This window comes from Rhincodon typus, chromosome 36 (assembly GCF_021869965.1).
Source record: "Rhincodon typus isolate 14 chromosome 36, sRhiTyp1.1, whole genome shotgun sequence".
Taxonomy (NCBI): domain Eukaryota; kingdom Metazoa; phylum Chordata; class Chondrichthyes; order Orectolobiformes; family Rhincodontidae; genus Rhincodon; species Rhincodon typus.
The window spans coordinates 22334351-22353481 of NC_063367.1; the positions used below are offsets into that span (position 1 = coordinate 22334351).

Consider the following 19131-nt stretch of genomic DNA (forward strand, 5'->3'; position numbering starts at 1 on the left):
AACAGCGGATGTTGGAAATCTGAAAAAAAAATCTTGCTAGAGAAACTTTACAGGTCTGGCAGCATCTGTAGAGAGAGTAACATAGTTACAGATGCTGCTAGATTTGTTAAGTTTCTCCAGCAATTTCTATTTTTGTTTTAGATTTCCAACATCCGCAGTTATTTGTTTCATTTTAAGGTCTTAAACACTCGCTGTGCTCTCCAGTACACCCTGTGTTTGCATAAAATCTCTGCAGGTTATTTGGAAAGATAAAATGCGCCAGATTCCAGAATCTTTTTCACTATTCCCTGTTACCCTCCAGATATTAGATCAACCATGACCATAGTTCACAATCTTGAGGAGCTGACTGGCCTCCTCTTGTCCCTGTGCTCTGATGTGGCCAGAGCTAAAATGGTCAAATAACCCACGAAAGCCTTACACTGATTGGTTAGTTACTGAAGACGGAGGGAGGGGGTGTTGACTGGACCAAACCCCAGCAGTCAGTTTTGAGGGAGGGTCACTGGACCCGAAACGTTAACTTTAATATTTTCTTTACAGATGCTGCCAGACCTGCTGTTCTTTTCCAGCAATTTCTGTTTTTGTTCCTGATTTACAGCGTCCGCAGTTTTTTCGGGGTTTTTTTGGTCCCAGCAGTCAGTTCCTGGCTTGATCCCGGCGGTTTCGAAGGATCAGTGGGATGTGTTTCCTTGAAATGCCCAAGATCCAATACCTAGAGGGCAGTCGCGAACTTCTTTTGCAAGCTGCAAAAGTTTTGCTGCGCGTCAAAGTACGGGAGCTTATCACAACAAAGAGGAGTTTGGCCGCGGCCATAGCTGGGGAGGTTACAGTATCCCGGGACACAGTTTGTAGCTGGGTCTTGGACGCAAGGAACAAATTGCCGAGCTGAATGATGTACCCGGACCAGAGGAATCGGTAGGAGCTGCGAACCAGCCGTCCGCCTTCCTTCTCCCGTCTGGAGAAAGCCGAGCATTAGAGGAGAGAGTTGGAACAATAATCCGCACCCACCTCCAGCTGCCAGATCCCCGAGGAGATACTGCAGCCCCTTCTTCCCCATCCCTGGACCATGGCTTCCATCAAAGCCAAAGCTCTTTACAGCTTCCAGAGTGAGAACCCCGAGGAGATCAGCATCCAAGAGAATGAACAGCTGCTGGTTTTTAATGAGAAGTCTTTGGATGGTTGGCTGGAAGGCCAGAACAGCCGAGGGGACAAAGGGCTCTTTCCAGCTTCTTATGTGGAAATTCTCAAACCCAGTACACCCTTACCCTACACTTCCAATTCTGCTTTCACTCACCACTCACCAGGGAATCACTCTGCAATTTACTCCCCCAGTTCAGCCTCTTCCTACCAACAGGGCAGCTATGAGGAAGATGATGATGATGATTGGGATGACTGGGATGACTCTTCCACTGTGTTTGATGAACCTGGTGTGTCCAGTAACACCAATGGCCACAATCATCTCCATCCATACACAGTCTCCCCATATCCTAATGTGATGTACCGGCAAAAGCCATCAGTAGAAAGGCAGGACAGCACTGCCAGCAGACTCAGCACTAAAAGCAGTGCTGTGGGCAAGAACTTCAACCGCTTCTCAAGTTTTGTTAGATCTGGTGGGGAAGCATTCATCCTGGGTGAAGTGCCTGCTATCTTTAAGACTTCAGAAACCTACAGTGTGGTGATGAGCCCTGATGGGCCTCAGTGGAGCGAGAGCTCTCACCCCTTCACCTGTACCATTGAGGAACCCACTAAGCAAACCAAGTTTAAAGGCATCAAGAGTTACATCTCCTATAAGCTGACGCCTAGTCAAACCAACAACCCTGTTTATCGTCGCTACAAACACTTTGACTGGCTACACAATAGGCTGCTGCACAAGTTCTCTGTCATCTCTGTGCCACATCTGCCAGAGAAACAGGCCACTGGCCGATTTGAAGATGATTTCATTGAGAAACGCAAGAGGCGCTTGATTCTGTGGATGGACCACATGACAAGCCATCCAGTGCTTTCCCAGTACGAGGGGTTTCAACACTTCCTAACTTGCACAGATGACAGGGCCTGGAAACAGGGAAAAAGACGGATGGAGAAAGATGAATTGGTCGGTGCCAATTCTTTCCTGACCATCCAAATCCCACAGGAACATCAGGATCTTCAGGATGTGGAGGAGAGGGTGGACACATTCAAAACCTTCTCTAAGAGGATGGATGACAGTGTGCTGCAACTGACCAACGTGGCCACAGACCTCTGCCGCAAACATGTCGGAGGCTTCAGGAAGGAATTTCAGAAATTAGGCAATGCTTTTAATTCAATAAGTCAGGCTTTTGAATTGGATCAACCACACCTTGCAGTGCCTCTGAACAAGGCCATTTCCAACACGGGCAAAACATATGAAGCCATTGGAGAGTTGTTTGCAGAACAGCCCAAGAATGATCTGTTCCATATGTTGGACACACTTTCCCTGTACCAAGGCCTACTGTCCAATTTCCCAGACATCATTCATGTTCAGAAAGGTAAGCTCACCTCTCAATTATAGCAGACCTCTGAAGTGTTGAAGTTCTCCTTGACATGATAACAACTCACTATTAATGAGTTTGTGCCCATTCATAATAGCTCGGTACAGAAAATAAACTGCCTTAAACCTCAATCTTATCTTTCTAGCTCTGTTGGTGTATATCTGTTATTTGTTCAACTCAATGTCCAAGGACATTCATTGTATTAATAATCTGTGATGATCTTGTCCTGCTCAAGGGAAAGATATTATTGATAGTGGACAAGCAAAATATCTGTACAGAGCGAACCTAGGATTATATCAGATAGGCCGTAAAGATAAGCAGTGTTGCATGAGAAACTGTATGCACTGAAAACCACTAGGTATGTTACAGAAGGAGAAGTGTATCACACTGTGAGAACTGTGCAAACTAAGCAGTATGTAACACTGAAAATGTATGGACTGCATAACTCATTACATTAAACAAGGGGAATTAATGGACTGAATTTACAGGAGGAACTGTATGGGGTTGCTGCACCAGAGAAAAGGTTCGGGCTGTGGGAGGTTGTCGTGTATCACATGGGATCTGTGTGGTCTCCAGGTAGATGCACAGATTATTAAGATGTGTGCAATCTATGTTTATTGTACTCATTACTCCATATCTATTTGCCAAAATGAAGACTGTGACTTAGAGATAACAAGGTGTAGAGCTGGATGAACACAGCAGGCCAAGCAGCATCAGAGGAGCAGGAAGGCTGACGCTTCAGGTCGGGACCCTTCTTCAGAAATGGGGGAGGCGAATTGTTATCTCAGATTCTCCAGCATCTGCAGTTCCTGCTATCACTGTGACTTAGAACCTAGTTCATTGAGACACCCAAATTGGTTTCGATTTTCTGTAGAATGTATTGAAAAGGGATTTCATCAGAGTTTGAAATTATAATGTATTTATTTGTGCCTTCACCTTCAAGGGAAGCGAGTCCCTCCAACAATTGATATTGAAAAATTGGAGTAATTGGTCTTGAGTGTTAAATTGAGCTTTAGCCTCTCCCATTTTGTGGTATTTTCAAATCCTTTTTCTTGTCTGTGTCCTCCAGTGACACAGGCAGGCAGTGCTGATATGAAGTAGGAACTGCTGATGCTGGAGTCTGAGATAACAAGGTGTGGAGCTGGAGGAACACAGCAGGCCAGGCAGCATCAGAGGAGCAGGAAAGCTGACGCTTCGTGTCGGGAACCTTCTTCAGAAATGGGGGAGGCGAAGGGGGCTCTGAAATAAATAGAGAGGCGGGGAGAGACGGTGATAGAAGGTGGATAGTGGAGTGGATAGGTGGGAGAGAAGACAGACAGGTGAAGGAGGCGGGGATGAAGCTAGTAAAGGTGAGTGTAGGTAGGAAGTGGGGGTGGGGATGGGGATTGGCCAGTGAGGTGGAAGGAGCGGATATGTGGGAGAGAAGATAGACAGGTCAAGGAGGCAGGGATGAGAAGGGGGCGCTGGTCTTAGGATGAGGTCGGGGGTGGGGAGATTTTGAAGCTAGTTGAGGGAGGGGTGGATCTGACACAACTTTCCAAGGAAATATAGCTCAGACTGGGAGCTCATGCTCCTTGGCAGCCTGGATGGATGGTTCAGAGTCACAGTGAACACCATCTCATTCCAAGCCTGGGTATATACCATCATTGTACTGGCTCATCTGTGGCTCAGTGGGTAGATGTTGCTTCTGATTCAGAACATTGTGGGTTCAAGCCCCACTCCTGAGACTACAAGCATTTCAGCAAGTATTCCTCATCATTGGTGGTCCTTTGCAGATGAGGATGACTCTCTTCCACTGTCAGGATGAGTCTGTAGATGGCTGAATGGACTGATACGATAGTTACGAGCTCTGTTACATGTGGGGCAGGTGGTGATCATGGGAAGGGGTGGGTGGAGCATTGGTGTGGCAGCATGCTGTTTTCACCTGTCTTCCATTTTTTTCCTGATGGCAAGTCTGTGTGCACGATAACTTCTTGGATGCTTCTCCTCCACCTTGTATGGTCTTGAGCCAGTGATTCCCAGGTGTCTGTGGCAATGATGCACTTTGCCAGTGAGGTCTTGAGGCTATCACTGAAGCGTTTTCTCTGTCCACCTGGGGCTCGCCTGCTGTTTTGGGAGTAGAGCACCTGATGGGAAGTCTCGTGCCGGTCATGATAACGACATGTCCAGCCCAGTGTGGCCGATCAAAGGTAGTCAGTGCCTTGATGCTGCGGATGTTAGCCTGTTTGAGGACTAGTGTCGGTGTATCTTTCTTCCCTGTGGATTTGCAGGATCTTATGCAGAGAGTGTTGGTGGTGCTGCTCCAGTGCATTGAGATGTCTGCTGCCAGCAAGTAGTAAGGTAGTGCCACACTGTTGAAAGTGCTATCTTTCCTGATGAGACAGTGGATAAGGGGAAAAGCAGGGGAATTCTCCCTTATGTGAACCAACATCACTAAAACAAAAGCACTGGAGATTTTCATATTGCTGTTTGTGATAGGTTTGCTGCGCACAAGTTTGCAGCTATGTCACTACGACAGTGACAAACTTTACAAAAGTGCATCACTGGCTGTGAGTGGTTTGGGATGTCCTGAGGGCCTGAAAGAGTCCATAGAATTGTAAGCTATATTTCCTGAAACGGAATGCAAAGGGAACTCCCAACCCCATCTAACTGATAATTCACTTGATCGTGGCCGCTGAGATGTGCATGAATGTGTGTGTGGACAACAGGCATGTACCTGTGGGGATCACTTCTGAGCAGATTTACCTGTTCCTCTGGTGGATTTTGAATCATTGCAAATGGCTTAGCTGGAAATGTACATAATTCCCTCGCCCTGTAAATGGCTACCTACTTAAGTGTGTACAGCTGTGAAGTCACAGGCAATAGAAATAGTTGGTCTGTATCATGACGGTCTGTGATTGTTTCAGTAGAAGCCAAGTAGTGTCATGTTTGAGTTGGGGAGTGATATTTGACTCAGCCTCTGAGGAATTTGCATTTTTGAGTGCTCAGAGAATAGTTTATCATATATGTGTCACAGACTCATCTTTGCAATGAGCCTATCACCACTTTTCACTTCTGGACAGACTGGTTAGAATGGTTTAATGATAAACTTTCAAACAGACAAAAATGGAGCAGTGACAATGGCATCAGTATGACAAGGAAGAGCTGTTCGTCCCCATTCCACCTGAGCTGTCAGCAGCCTTTGACAGGATGAACATAGCATCCACCTCCAGCATCTCTCCAATACTGTCTGGCTGAATGTGGCTGTGCTCCCCTGGTTCCAGTGAGATTATCATGGCGTCTTCGCAGAAAGGAAGATGGTTGTGAGTGATGAAGTCAGTCAACTCAGCTCCAGATGTTACTGCAGGATTTCCTTAGGGTTGTGCCCTTGGCCCACCCATCTCAGCTGCTTCATCAATGACCTTCCATCCATCATAAGGTTGGAAATGGGGAAGTTTGCTGATGATTGCACAATGGTCAGCACCATGCGTATCTCCTCAGATACTGAAGCAGTCCATGTCCGAATGCAGCAAGACTTGGACATATATCCTGACTTGGGCTGACAAGTGACAAGTAACATAAGTGCCACACAGGTGACAAACAATGTGCCAACAAGAGAGAATCTAACCAAACATTCCTTGTTATTCAAAGACATTACCATTATTGATTCCCTCAGTATCAACCAGAAACTGGACTGGACTGAACTGGATATATAAAGGCTATGGCTACAAGAGTGGGTTAGAGGCTGGAAGTCCTGCAATGAGTAGCTCACCTCCTGACTTCCTAAAGCCTGTCTTCTGCCAGCAAAGGCGCAAGTCAGGAGTGTGATGGAATTCTCCTCACTTGGCCGGATGAGGGCAGCTCCACTCAAGAAGCTTAGCACCATCCAGGACAAAATAGACTGCTTGATTGGCATCACATCTACAAACATTCACTTCCTACACCACTGATGCTCCATAGTCAGCAGTGTCCGTCATCTACCAGATGCATTGCAGAAATTCACCAAGGCTCCTTAGGCAGCACCTTCCAAATCTACAATAACCACAAGTTAGACGGTCAGAGGCAGCCAACACATGGAACACCGCCACTTGCAAGTTCCTCTCCATGTCACTTTTCATTCGGCCTTGAAACTATATTGACATTTGTTCAATGTCACTGAGTCAAAATCCTAGAACTCCACTCCTAACAGCATTGTGGGTTTACCTACAGCAAGTGGATTTCAGTGATTCAAGAAGGCAGCTCACCACCACCTTCTTCAGTACAATTAGGGTTGGACAATAGATGCTGACCCAGGCAGTGAAGCCAATGTTATAATGCAATGGACCTGTCTCGATGAGTACTGTATCCCACTGAAGACCTCCACCCAGCCATACTGTACCCCCAGTGTTATACAGCAGTGAAGCTGTATCCCCAGAATTGGATTCTAGTGTTATACCGTGATGAACCTGTAACCAGTTGTACTTTATCCATTGTTATAAAGCAATGGATATATATCCACTGGAACTGAACTGTTGTGTTCTACAGTGATAAATTTATCTCCACCAATATTCTATCCCAGTGTAATACAGTGACAGACCTGCCCCCTCCAATACCATACCCCTGTGTTACACAGATCTGTCTCCACTAGTACTGGACCCCAGTGTGAGACAGTATAAAACTAGGACCCACCAGAAGTGGATCGCATTGTTTAAAATAAACAGACCTACTTCATAAGAGATTGTTTGCCACAGATGATCTTATGAATTCTCTGAATTACACATCTGACCTTGACAGAAAATAGGTAAGCTGCTGAGACCATAAGGATTATGGTTTGATCCCTCTTCAGTTAACTGATCTCTTGGAACAGCAAACACTCAAAGGACCCCAACTCCAGTATGCAAGGAGGGATACTTAAATAAAGTATAAGCATAACTGCTGGGCTCTTTGTAAATAGTTTTGAAAGGAAAGAAGGTAAAGAACACGATATTAACAGTGTGAGGTCTAATCTGGAGAAATGGAGCAATGGATGCATTCATGTTGTGGAGAGGGAGTCAGAAATTTATGAATTCAAGTGTCACTCCTATTTACTAGCATGTAACCCAGGCTGACATGCCACTGCCGTACTGTGAGAATGCTGTAATGTCAGAAGTACCCTCATTTAGATGAGACTTTGAACTGAGACCCTGTCAGCCCTTTCAAGTGGACGTAAAGGACTCCGTGGCAGAATTTCAAAAAACGGAAGGGAAGTTTTCCCTACTTCCCTCACCAATATTTACCCTGACACCAACACCAACTAAAACAGGTTGTACAGCCATTAACAGACTGTTATTTGTGGGAGCCTTCTGTGCATAAACTGTCAATTTTCCCATTTTACTGTAGTGACTACATTTCAAAAGTATTTAACTGAGCGTAAAGTGTTTGGGATGAAATGAGCCCATGAAAGGTGCTACAGAAATGCAAACTTGTCTCCATTCTTTAATGTGGAAGTTTCAAAGTCAAACATCAAATGGGTCTTGTACCTATTGAATGGGCCTACATAGCTGTTGAGAGGGTCTGTGTATCTGTCATGTGTATTGTGTACCTGTTGAGTGAGTTTCTGTACCTATCAATTGGGGGGCAGGTCCATATCCGTCCTGTGGGACTGTAGGACAAGTTTTTCCAATCCAAGAGAAAAATTATATTTCAGACACAGGATGAAATTTGCAGGGACTGAAACCAATATAAAACCCGCTGAAGATTCACATCTAAGGACAACAATGCTCGCTTGAGAGGTTTTGTTCACAACTTGCAATCCTGAGTGGCTTTGAATCAAGGGCCAGAACATATTGAAGGGGTATTAAAAGTGTAGCTATATTGAAGGAGATGTTAAAGCGACTGGGCCAGTCAAAGGGAAGTTACCATAAGGTGCATATGCTGTTTGATAAATATTTGATGGTTCTATAAAGGAATTAGTGTGGGAGTACCATACCTAACCAAAAGTAATTCATTGCTGGCAACTTGGCCAAACAATTTTTTGATGGGGATCTGTATCAGGTGCTGAAATCAATTGGCATAATGGATTGGCCTCCTTAGGATGATCTAATTGCATTTTCAAGTTTACTTGAATTCAGCCTGTGCTGTGACAATATTGGTAACCTGACCCATGGGATCAGGTGCAATTCTGTCTTTACACATTACCCAGTATTAATTTCCACTAACATCAGTATAGAGTAGACTCAGGTGGGATTGTCAAACCAGGATTATGTTTGATCTTGCCTGTTCCCAGATTAGGTTAAAATATATTTCAATGTGAACAGATTGTACTGCTCTATGATTGGCTCCTTCTGTCCTCCCTAACTCACCCAAGCTCCCCAGCAACAGGAGCTGGAAGCAGTGCCTCACCTTCCAAAATGGATTGGGGAGGACTGGAACATGAACACAATGTACACAAAGAGGAACTGAGTGTGACTGTTAGTTTAAATTAGGATTGGATAATATCTTTTTGGACCTAGATAAGTAGTGACCACTTTACTTTTTGCTGCCAGACCTGTTGTGCTTTTCCAGCAATTTCTGTGTGTAACCCGTTGGTCTGATTTAAATATGAACAGAAAAGCAGCTACTTTCAGAAAAAGAAACAGCAAATTATCAGCAGTCCCACAGTTCATGTATGAATATGGTTACATCAATTTTGACCCCATGGCATCAAAGATGGAAGTTAAAGTCCCCCTCCATGTCTCTCTCTCTCTCCTCAGGGTTGTTGCTGATGTAACTGGCATCCTCTGCAAGGCAGGTCATTTCTAGGTAACTTATTAACCAACTCAACTAGAACTAATAAAAAGGGAGGGCAGCAACTGTTGACATTGATCACAATGGATAGCGCCCAAGCTGATTAGAGACAAATAACCAGTTTCACTGTCGTACCAAAGTATATGAAACCATGTTAGATTTCCCTTTAAATGGTATTAAGTGTTGTTCACTGGGTAGCATTCTCTCCATGAGTCTGAAAAAGTTCACTACAGAGACCTGAAGACAAGTCCACGCTGACATTCCTTCTTCTCAAGTTCTGCACTGTCTGACTTGCCGTATCTTGGGTGAGATGTTAAACCAAGGCCCCAATTCCTTTCTCATTCACCCTGCAACATTATTTTTAAGAATGGCAGGGAGTTGTGTTTAGTATCTACATCTGTTTATTCCTCGATCAAAATCACTGAAAAAAACACATGATCTGGCCATCATCCCATTTTGTTTGTTGAATCTAATGGTGTACAAATTAATTGCTGTATTTCCTACACTATAACAGTGACTATATTTTAAAAAGTACTTAAGTAACTGTAAAGCATTGCTTGACATAATGAAAGATACTGTAGAAATTCAAGCTCTTTCTTTTCTCTTTGATTAGCCCTCTTTTTATGGTATCTTGCATTTCACTGCCTGGAAAGCTATGCACCAGAAGCACTGTCGGTTATTCACTGACACAGATGAAAACGTAACAGAGTGCACTGGGCAGTGTGGAATGTACAGATCAGGTATACTTTGGTCTGGATTTTGACAACAATGGGCCATTCCCAATGTAGTAACTAAAACTGTGCATCTCTTCCACACTCTGTCTTCTTACCTTTCCTTCACACATTTATAATTAAAATTCCAAGTGCCAGTGGTGTGCATGCAAAACACATTTGGTTTAGCAGTTGGGAAACATTCTCATTGATGAAACCTGCTGTCAGCTGACAATGTTGTATATATAGGCAGCCTATTAAAGAATCATGTGGTCAAACAGGGAGGCTCTGAATCACAAGCCTCTGCCCTCACAAAAGCGCCCTCCAATTCTTCAGGCCCCCCAACCCTACTCCACAACTCCTCTCACCACTGACTCATCCTTGTCCTGAACTGCTATGCAAGAATCTGTTCCCCTGCTCTCCTCCTTTGTGCTCCAGAGTTAAACAAAGAAAACTACTGATGTTACACATAACTGTACATAAATGACTATTGCACATCCCTTTTAAACAGATGTCAAAAGATTCTCATGCACAACTGACTTTACTTTGAAGGACTTCTTTGAAAACTCTCATGTTACTGAATATTTGTGACATGCAAATGAATTACAAGTATGATTTCATTACCAGCCAGTGTAATGCTTGACACACTGCAGATTTATTGCTGCATCTCAACCTGCTGTCAGTTAATCAAAATTTCCCATCCCACCTGATTAAGTAACTCCATGTCATATTTAGCACTCTTGTGGACTTCATTAAACTCCCCCAATTGTCACAGCTGTGCAGTGGAATTTTGCCCAGAGGTATCCAGAATCAAATTTTCTTCTGACCTCACTAAGGTATCTCCAACACCTTTTAATCTCAGCAGCACTTGAACTGGGTAGAACCTGGGTGTGTAAGATCACAACAATCTTCCCAACTTTCCTCAAAATGAGATCAGTTCAATTTTGATAGTGTCCCATCAGAGACAGATGCGCAGTACAGATGCTTTGTGATTACTATGGTTACTATAAAATGGATGAACTCTGCAGTATTGTGTGTATGCCAAAAACTTTGGGAGGATTGGGGGAGTGCAGGTTTGGCAAAGCTTCTTATTAGTTCTGTGGTGGCATTCTGGTAAAGAAGCACCAGGAGTGCAACATTTGAGTCTCTGTTCGAGTTGCTCTCCAGTGTTCTACCTGTTAACCTAGTAACAGCTTCAGACACAGACAGGGTGAAGTATAGACACAGATCATTCCTTAGCCACATCCTGTTTTCAGTTTACATGCTACTCCTTGGCTACTTCATCTGAAAACATAATGGTGGTTTTGTGATGAAAGCTGTATAACATATTTTGACATTTTGGATTTTAAAATAGAGACAGTGGTTTGTAAATCAATCCTGTGAAGATTGTTTTATAAACAGGTCAAAAAGTCTTTTGGACAATGACCAAAATGCATCAGTTTCAAAAATACTCATGACTGTAGTCAAGCGCCTTGAAGGCCCCTCCAGTTTTAATGGATAAAATATTCATACTATTGGATTGATAGCATTCGGAGTAAACACATTAAGGCAATTAGTTCAGTTTTGACATAAGAACGAAAAGGTTTTGTCCAGAAGAACTCAAGGTTCAGTTCAGAAGAGAGCAGTTTTTCTCCTGGAAGGTGAGCAAACCTTCTCATTTTTGTTCAGCGGTTCATTTTCATTCACAGTAGAAGTGGTTTCTAATTTGTGAGGCTTACAAGCCAGAACAGCTCGGCTAGAAATCTCCAAGTTGTTAGAACTGAAAGAAGTTTAAGCCATCAAAATTGTGAGGTCATGCCGTTAAACACAGAAGAGGAATTGTAAAATATAACTCTAAACAGTCCAGGAGAAAGAAATTGAAAAGCACCAGTTAAGATTTTAAAATCTGAGATTTGAATAATATTCCTCTGGGATTGAGGCTCCGTAAGGGATAATATTGGGAAACAGGTTGAAACTCTGTTTTGATGTTTGTGTTAAGATCTGTCTAACTGTCTTCTGTATATAATACTTACTTCTGTATATAAAACTGCCCTCTTTTGTATAATAAATTTCATGTTCCCTTGTTAAAGAACATCAGAAACCTCATGTGAGTAAGTTACCATCACTAACAAGCATGTTAATCAACTACAAAGATTCATATATGTTCTATCAAACCAGGTTTCCTTCTGAAATCTGAATTATCCTGTATTGCCATCACCTGGGATTATAACAGTTTTCACTATTATGCAGCATTGCAGGGATAGGGTAGGGGGTGGGTCTGGGTGGGATGGTCTTTGGAGAGTCCGTGTGTACTCGATGGTGAGTAGCCTGTTTATACTGTCCAGGATTCTCTGTTTCTCCAGAATTCCCTATTGCATCCCAATTGTTCACATTAGCTGATGTTGTAAATCTAAGAGACATAGATTTAAGGTTTTGGATAAAAAATGCAAGGGGATGGAAGGAAGAACTTCTTTATGCAACAATGTCCTGGCACTTGCCGTCCATGAGGTTGATGGAAGTAGAGATAAACATTTCAAAAAACACAAAAACAGACATTGCTGGAAATGCTTAGCAGATCTGGCAATGTCTGTGGAGAAAAATCAGAGGTAACATTTCTGAGGATTCTGAGAAAGGGTCACTTGACCAGAAACGTGAACTCTGATTTCTCTCCACAGATACTGCCAAACCTGCTGAGCTTTTCCAGCAAATTCTGTTTCTGATTTATAGCATCTTCAGTTCTTTCGGTTTTTATTTCAAAAGGCACTTGAGGGAATTGAACTTGGGCTACAGATCATGTGCATGGAACTGATTGGAATGTTCTACAGATAGCCAGCCTGGACACAATGGCCTTCACAAGCTATTATGGCTGTATTAACTTAAACTTGTGGCCCTAATTCTGGTCTGTTCCCTATGTGGAAGCATCCACTTTGTGTAAATTCTATCAAACCTTTCATAATTTTAAGGTTTTTGATCAGGTCACCCTCAGTCTTCTCTTTCTGATAGAAAAAAGCTCCAAATTATACGGGGTTTCTGATAGGTGTAGCGTTATAGTCTTGGTATCAATCTAGAACATTATTTGAAACTTCAAAGTGAACTGTCTTTTATCAAATGGAGACCAGAACTGAGCACAGTATTTCAACAGCACTTAAAAATTGATAATATTATTGCAAGCAAGGAGATAGATAAATTATGGAGAAGGTTCCATAAAGAAACAGGAAGGAAGCACTAGTCAGGAATGTGAGTCCTTTCACTGGTACACCAGTCTTCAAAAGTACATTCATGCCATGTTTGATGTGAGGTAGGAAAACGGAAGAGACGAATTGAAGAACAGAGTCCTTGGATAGGAGTTTGAATTATTGAGAGCACAGCACAGTACAAGGAGTTGTGATCAAAATGAACCTGAGACAGATTGTCTTACTCCTCTTAAACCAGTGAAGCATGCATGATTGGCTTTGAATTTCAATCCAGTTACTAGTTCTCTTGTCTCGGATCACAAAGGGTGAGCTGTTGTCTTATCTCTGTTACTAAGTGAGGCTAGGTGTGCTCATATGCTTTTGCCAAATGTGAAAATACATTGCTTCTGTCTATGTGTGAGAGAATGTGTATGTTTGTACAGACAGGAAGTGTCAGAGTTTGCAAATGTTAAGAGTGTACCTGCGTTTGTTTTGAGTGTAATGGAGCGAGTGTGCATATGGGTATGTGCCTATAGGTGCGTGTGTCCGATGTGGGTGGGGGAGAGGTGGTGAGATGTGTGAGATCATGTGTGGATGGTTGAGACTATGTGATTAAAGAGAGTGAGGGAGAGTGCAGGTGGAGAAATGTGTGTGGGGTCAGAGGTGTGGGTGAGAGTGTGTGGGGTGAGGGTGAGAGTGCATGAGGGTGGATGTGTGGGTGAATGCACATACGGGTGTGGGTCAGAGTGCTTAGGGTGGGGGTAATGGTTAAGAGTATGGGTTATGGGGGAGGGTGGGAATGTGGATGAGGATGTGTTGGGGTGTGGGTGAGTGTGTTGGATGTGGTTGAGGGGTGGGGTGTGGGTGTGATTGTGTGGGGCTGAGGGTGTGGGTGAGAGGGGGTGGGGCTGGGGGTGTGAATGATAGCGTTTGGGGCTGGTTGTGTGAGTGAGAGTGTGGGGGTGGGGATGCAGGTGAGTGTGCATGGGTGACAGTGTGGTAGTGTGGTTAAGATGGCGTGTGGGTGTGGACGAGTGTGTGGGTTGTGGGTATGCTGAGTGTGTGAGATTGTGGGGTGCAGTGTAGGTTAATGTCTGGGTTTGGGTGAGTGTGTGTTTGGGGGGTGGGGTGGGGGATAGAGTGCATGGGGGTGGCGTGGGGTGTGGTTGAGAGTGCCTGGGGGTGGGGTTGTGGGTGAGTGCGCATGGGGCTGTAGGTGTGGTTGAGTGTGTGTGAGGGTGGGGGTGTGGTTCAGTGTGTGGGAGTGTGGATGACAGTGTGGGCATGCGAGTGAGGGGTTGGGGGTAGGGGTGAGTGTGTGGGTGAGAGTGTGTGCGGTTGGTGTGTGGGTCAGTATATGGGGGTGTGGTCGAGAGTGTGTGGCGTGGGGGTGTAGGCGAGAGTGTGGGGTTGGGGGTCGGGCGGGTGGGTATGGGAGAGTGTGGGATTGGGATTGTGGGTGAGGGTTTGTGGGGGTGGGAGTGTGGGTACGGGTGCAAGTCTGTAGGGGTGGGGTGTGAGTGTTTGGGTAAGTGTGCGTGAGATTGTGGTGGTTGCAGTGTGGGTTTGAGGATGTGGGTCTGGGTGAATGTGTGTGGGGTTGTGGGTAACAGTGTGTGTGGGGTTGTGGGTGAGTGTGTGGGGGTGTGCGTGTAGCTGAGAGGGTTTGTGGAAGAGTGACCTGCTTTCTCTCTCTCATGCATGTTGCAGCATATGTTCACTTGCACATACACACTCTGCTTTACTCACATTGTGAAACACAATAAATGAAAAACAACCAGCCCATAAGGTGATAAAGGGGAGGATTTGTTGTAACTACTGAGTAGCTCTTGCTGAGGCTCAGCAAAGATGTGAGGGACTGAATGACTGTCTTTTATTTCTGTAACCATTCTATGATTTTTCAAGCAATTTATCTGCCTGGGAATACTTCCCCAATGGAAAACTAAAATGGAACTCGAATACTCCTAGCACTTCCTTGTGTTCTGAGGATATCTGAAACCATTGTCAGTTGTTGAAAAAATCCATCTGGTTCACTAACGTCCTTCAGCAAAGGAAATCTTCCCTCCTTATTTGGCCTGGTCTACATGTCCTGTCCCACTGACAGGACAGGCCCAGCAGAGGTGGCAGCATAATGATATACTTTTGGGCGGGAATGGTCCTTGAAGTCTTTAACATTGACTTCAGACACCATGAAGTCTCCTGGCATCAAGTCAAACATAGACAAGAAAATCTCCTCCTGATGACCACGTATGGTCCTCCCTCCGCTGATGACTCTGTGCTCCTTCATATTGAACAACACTTGGTAGAAATACTTGGTAGCAAGGGCACAGAAAGTACTTTGGATGGATGATTTTAATGTTCACCAGCAAGACTGGCTCAGCAGCAGCACTACTGATCGAGCTAGTCAGATCCTAAAGGATGCTCCTGCTAGTCTGGGTCTGTGGCTGGTGGGGAGGGAACAACCAAGAGGGTAAAACATACTTGACCTCATTCTTACCAGTCTGCCAGCTGCAGATATATCTGTCCATGACAGTATCAGTACGAGTGACCAACTGACCAACGCACAGTCTTTATGGAGATGAAATCTAACCTTCACATTGAGAATATCCTCCATCATGTTGTTTGGCACCATCACTGTGCAAAATGGGACAACATTCAAACAGCCCTAACAACTCAAGACTGAGCATCTATGAGGCACTGTGGGTCATCAGCCAGTAAAATTTTACAGCAATACAATCTGCAACCCTTTGGCATCACCTTATCCCCACTCTACCATGGGATCACGCCACAGGATAAACCTAAGGAAGTGTGCAGGTGAACTTGCCAGGACCAGCATTAGGCATACCTAAACATGAAGTGAAGCTACACAACAGGAATACTTGCATGCCAACCAGCAAAAGCAGCAAGTGATAGATAGATCTAAGCGATCCCACAACCAAAGCATCAGATTTAGGCTCTGCACACCTTCCAGATCTAGTCATGAATGGTGATGGACAAACAAACAAGTCAATGGAAGAGGAGACTCCACAGATATCCCTAACCTTAACAATGGGGGAGCCCAGCACATCAGTGCCAAAAACTAAGGCTGAAGCATTCGCAATAATCTTTAGCCAGAACTGCTGAGTGGATGATCCATTTTGCCTCCTCCGGACATCCCCAGTATCACAGATGCCAGGCTTCAGCTGATTTAATTCACTCCATGTGATATCAAGAAATGGTTAGAGGCTGTATATTGCATAAGCTATGGGCCCTGACAACATTCCAGCAATAATATTGAAGACTTGTGCTGCAAAACTTGCCACTCCCCTACCCAAGCTGTTCTAGTACAGCTGCAACACTGGCATCTACCTGACAATTTGCAAAATTACCCTGACACAAAAACAGGTCAAATCCAAACTGGCCAGTTACCATCTCATCTGTCTACTCTCAATCATCAGTGGAGTGATGGAAGGTTGCACACTAATCAGGAATTCTATAATGTGTGTGTGTGTGTTCTACTTTTCCTGAAATATCACTGAGTCACTATTTTTGTGTCTCTGGGTGTCATGTGTCAGCAAAGTGGCAAATCTTTCACCTTTGCGAACGACATTCAATTTCCAGGGGAAGAAAAGTGAATGCAGTCAGAATGGAAGAACAGATTAAACTTTTTCACCCAGTTGCAGTTATATAGCACTTGCCACATGATGCACTAGAAATTCAGCCATTGCATTCCTTGGTAGATGGGGTGAGGTTGAAGAACAAGTGGAGAACTGGGTTTGAGAGACACAAGAAGATCTGGGGATGAGGGATCTAGTGAGACAGTGACCAAGTTTGGATTCTAATGCAGTTTCTCTCAGACCAGCTGATAACTTCCAATGTTTCTCTCAATGTGAAGGAATTTCAGGAGATCAAAAGAGGTAGCTGAGGATATTTTTAGTTCTAACGTGGCTATTAAAATATTATTCTAGTACTAACGTTCATTAATACAACTCATTAGTCCTGTTCATTCAGGCAATGGAGAAAGGTAATAGAAAAGGGGTATACTGCATTAAGGGTAGCCGCTTAGAGAGAGGGTACTGTAATTACAGTCAGCTACCATGTTTAACGTTTGGAAGACCAGACTGTCCTTTTCCAGAAGCCGACAGAAGCTTTTTTTTTCAGTTTCCGGTCTCACTGTTTACTCTCAGCTGCTTCATAGAGAATGGCTGTCATCCAGGAGTGCATTTTTTCGAAGCTTTAGCCTTGTTCTCTTTTCCTTGGAAGTGCTCATGTTGGTTTCTCACTGCAGTAATACTGATGTTTCTGTTTGTCTGGTAACATCGTCTGAGAAGGAAAGATTATTTACATCAAATTTGATTGCAGGTCTCTTACCCATTCATTCATTTCTCCTGTTGTCCATTGTCTCTCTTTTCCAACCTAAGTTTTCATATTGCTCTCTTATTTCTATTTGTTTTGTTTTCTTTTCACATAGTGGAGTATTGGTGAAAGTAGAAAGGTCAGACACTCCCAGATTTGAAAGAAGGCTGCAAACATTCTGTGAACTGGTTTTCTGAAGGCTCTGTGGTTGAAACTGAGTGACTGCTAATGTATGTGAACGTGCAGACAATAAGGGCCCCATGTTGGCTTCTGGATCAATGCTGTATTTGCAATTTGCAGTCAGTGCAGGTATTAAGCGTGCTGTTATTGCTGTCATCTCATTTACGCTTAATGTTCTGGTTTGAATCAGCCTGATAGAAAGGTCACCTTGTTACTGGTGTCTACATCTGTTGTGGTGCTGTAGCTTTGTACAATCTTATGGCACAGATGGAGGGCATTCAGCCCATCATGCATTTGCTGACTCTATAAGAGTCCTTCTAATTAGTTCAAACATTTCCCACAGTCCTCTAAAGTTTTCAATTCCAACTCTCTTGTGAAAATTCCTATGGAATTTGCTGCCACCATCCTTTCAGGCAGCAAATTCTAACAAATCAAAACTTACCGCATGAAAAGAATTTCGTCAATTCCTGTGTATTCCTTTGTCTATTACCTTGGATTTATGTGCCTCTGGTTCCTGAACCCCCTCCTACTGGAAACAATTTCTTGACAGCTACTGTATCAAAACCTCTAACGATAACTTTCTAAGGGTTTTAAATGTAATTTTTGATTTGGTGTAACTTGGGTTTGTTTGCGATTTTTGTCCGCACGTGACCTCTATTAAATTCCTCTGTAAAATAAATGTTGGTTTGGGGTATGATATCATTTTCTGAAATCACTCCCATGATCTCCTTCAGCCAGAATCCTCCTTCAACAGGAATCCAGTTTCAGAAGCTGAATCACGTGACTCCAGTTATTAACTTCTATATTGACTATGTTCCCTTGCTTCTCAGTCATAGGTTAACAGGTTTGGGAGGACTTAAAACACACATCCTACTACTGAATCATTCTGATTGTGGGAGTGGTGTTTAAGATTGGTTCAAGGACAAATAATTTTCTAATCTGTGTGTTGATAGAAGCATCACTGAAGGATCTAGCCAACTGCAACTGTTAAACATCACTGACAAACCTAATCTAATGTAACTATTAAAATGTTGATAATATGAGCCTGATTAAAAACCAGTAAGCAGAGGCCTAGCTGAGCATGACAACCTAAAACACAACTACAATTACTAAACTAAATCTAGCTGTGCCATACTAACCTTCCTATCAGTGATGTTTCCACAGTTACATTGATCTCAGTTTCGTGTGGAAGTGCAATAGGTAAGCGGAGCTCATTCAGCAATTATGGAATCATGCTGACAAAAATTTTAGTCTGGTGTAGGTAGAGAACCATGATAAAGAAGTCTCTATTCTGTCAGGCCAGGCAGCATCAGAGGAACAGGAAAGCTGACGTTTCGGGTCAGGGCCCTTCTTCAGAAATCATTTCTGAAGAAGGCTCCCGACTTGAAACGTCAGCTTTTCTGTTCCTCTGATGTTGCCTGGCCTGCTGAGTTCCTCCAGCTCCACACTGTGTTAACAAGGTGTAGAGCTGGATGAACACAGCAGGCCAAGCAGCATCAGAGGAGCAGGAAGGCTGACGTTTCGGGT

The 19131-nt window shown here is 43.8% G+C and overlaps 1 protein-coding gene across 1 annotated transcript in view; it reads left to right on the forward strand.

Annotated features, from left to right (window-relative positions):
- Window positions 1–667: 667 nt before the first annotated feature.
- snx33 (sorting nexin 33) overlaps window positions 668–19131 on the forward strand; it is a 26946-nt gene continuing 8482 nt past the window's right edge. The window contains exon 1 of the mRNA XM_020520822.2: window positions 668–2501. Within this exon, the coding sequence (XP_020376411.1) occupies window positions 1064–2501 (1438 nt within the window). The 5' untranslated portion in view covers window positions 668–1063. The remainder of the gene's footprint in view (window positions 2502–19131) is intronic.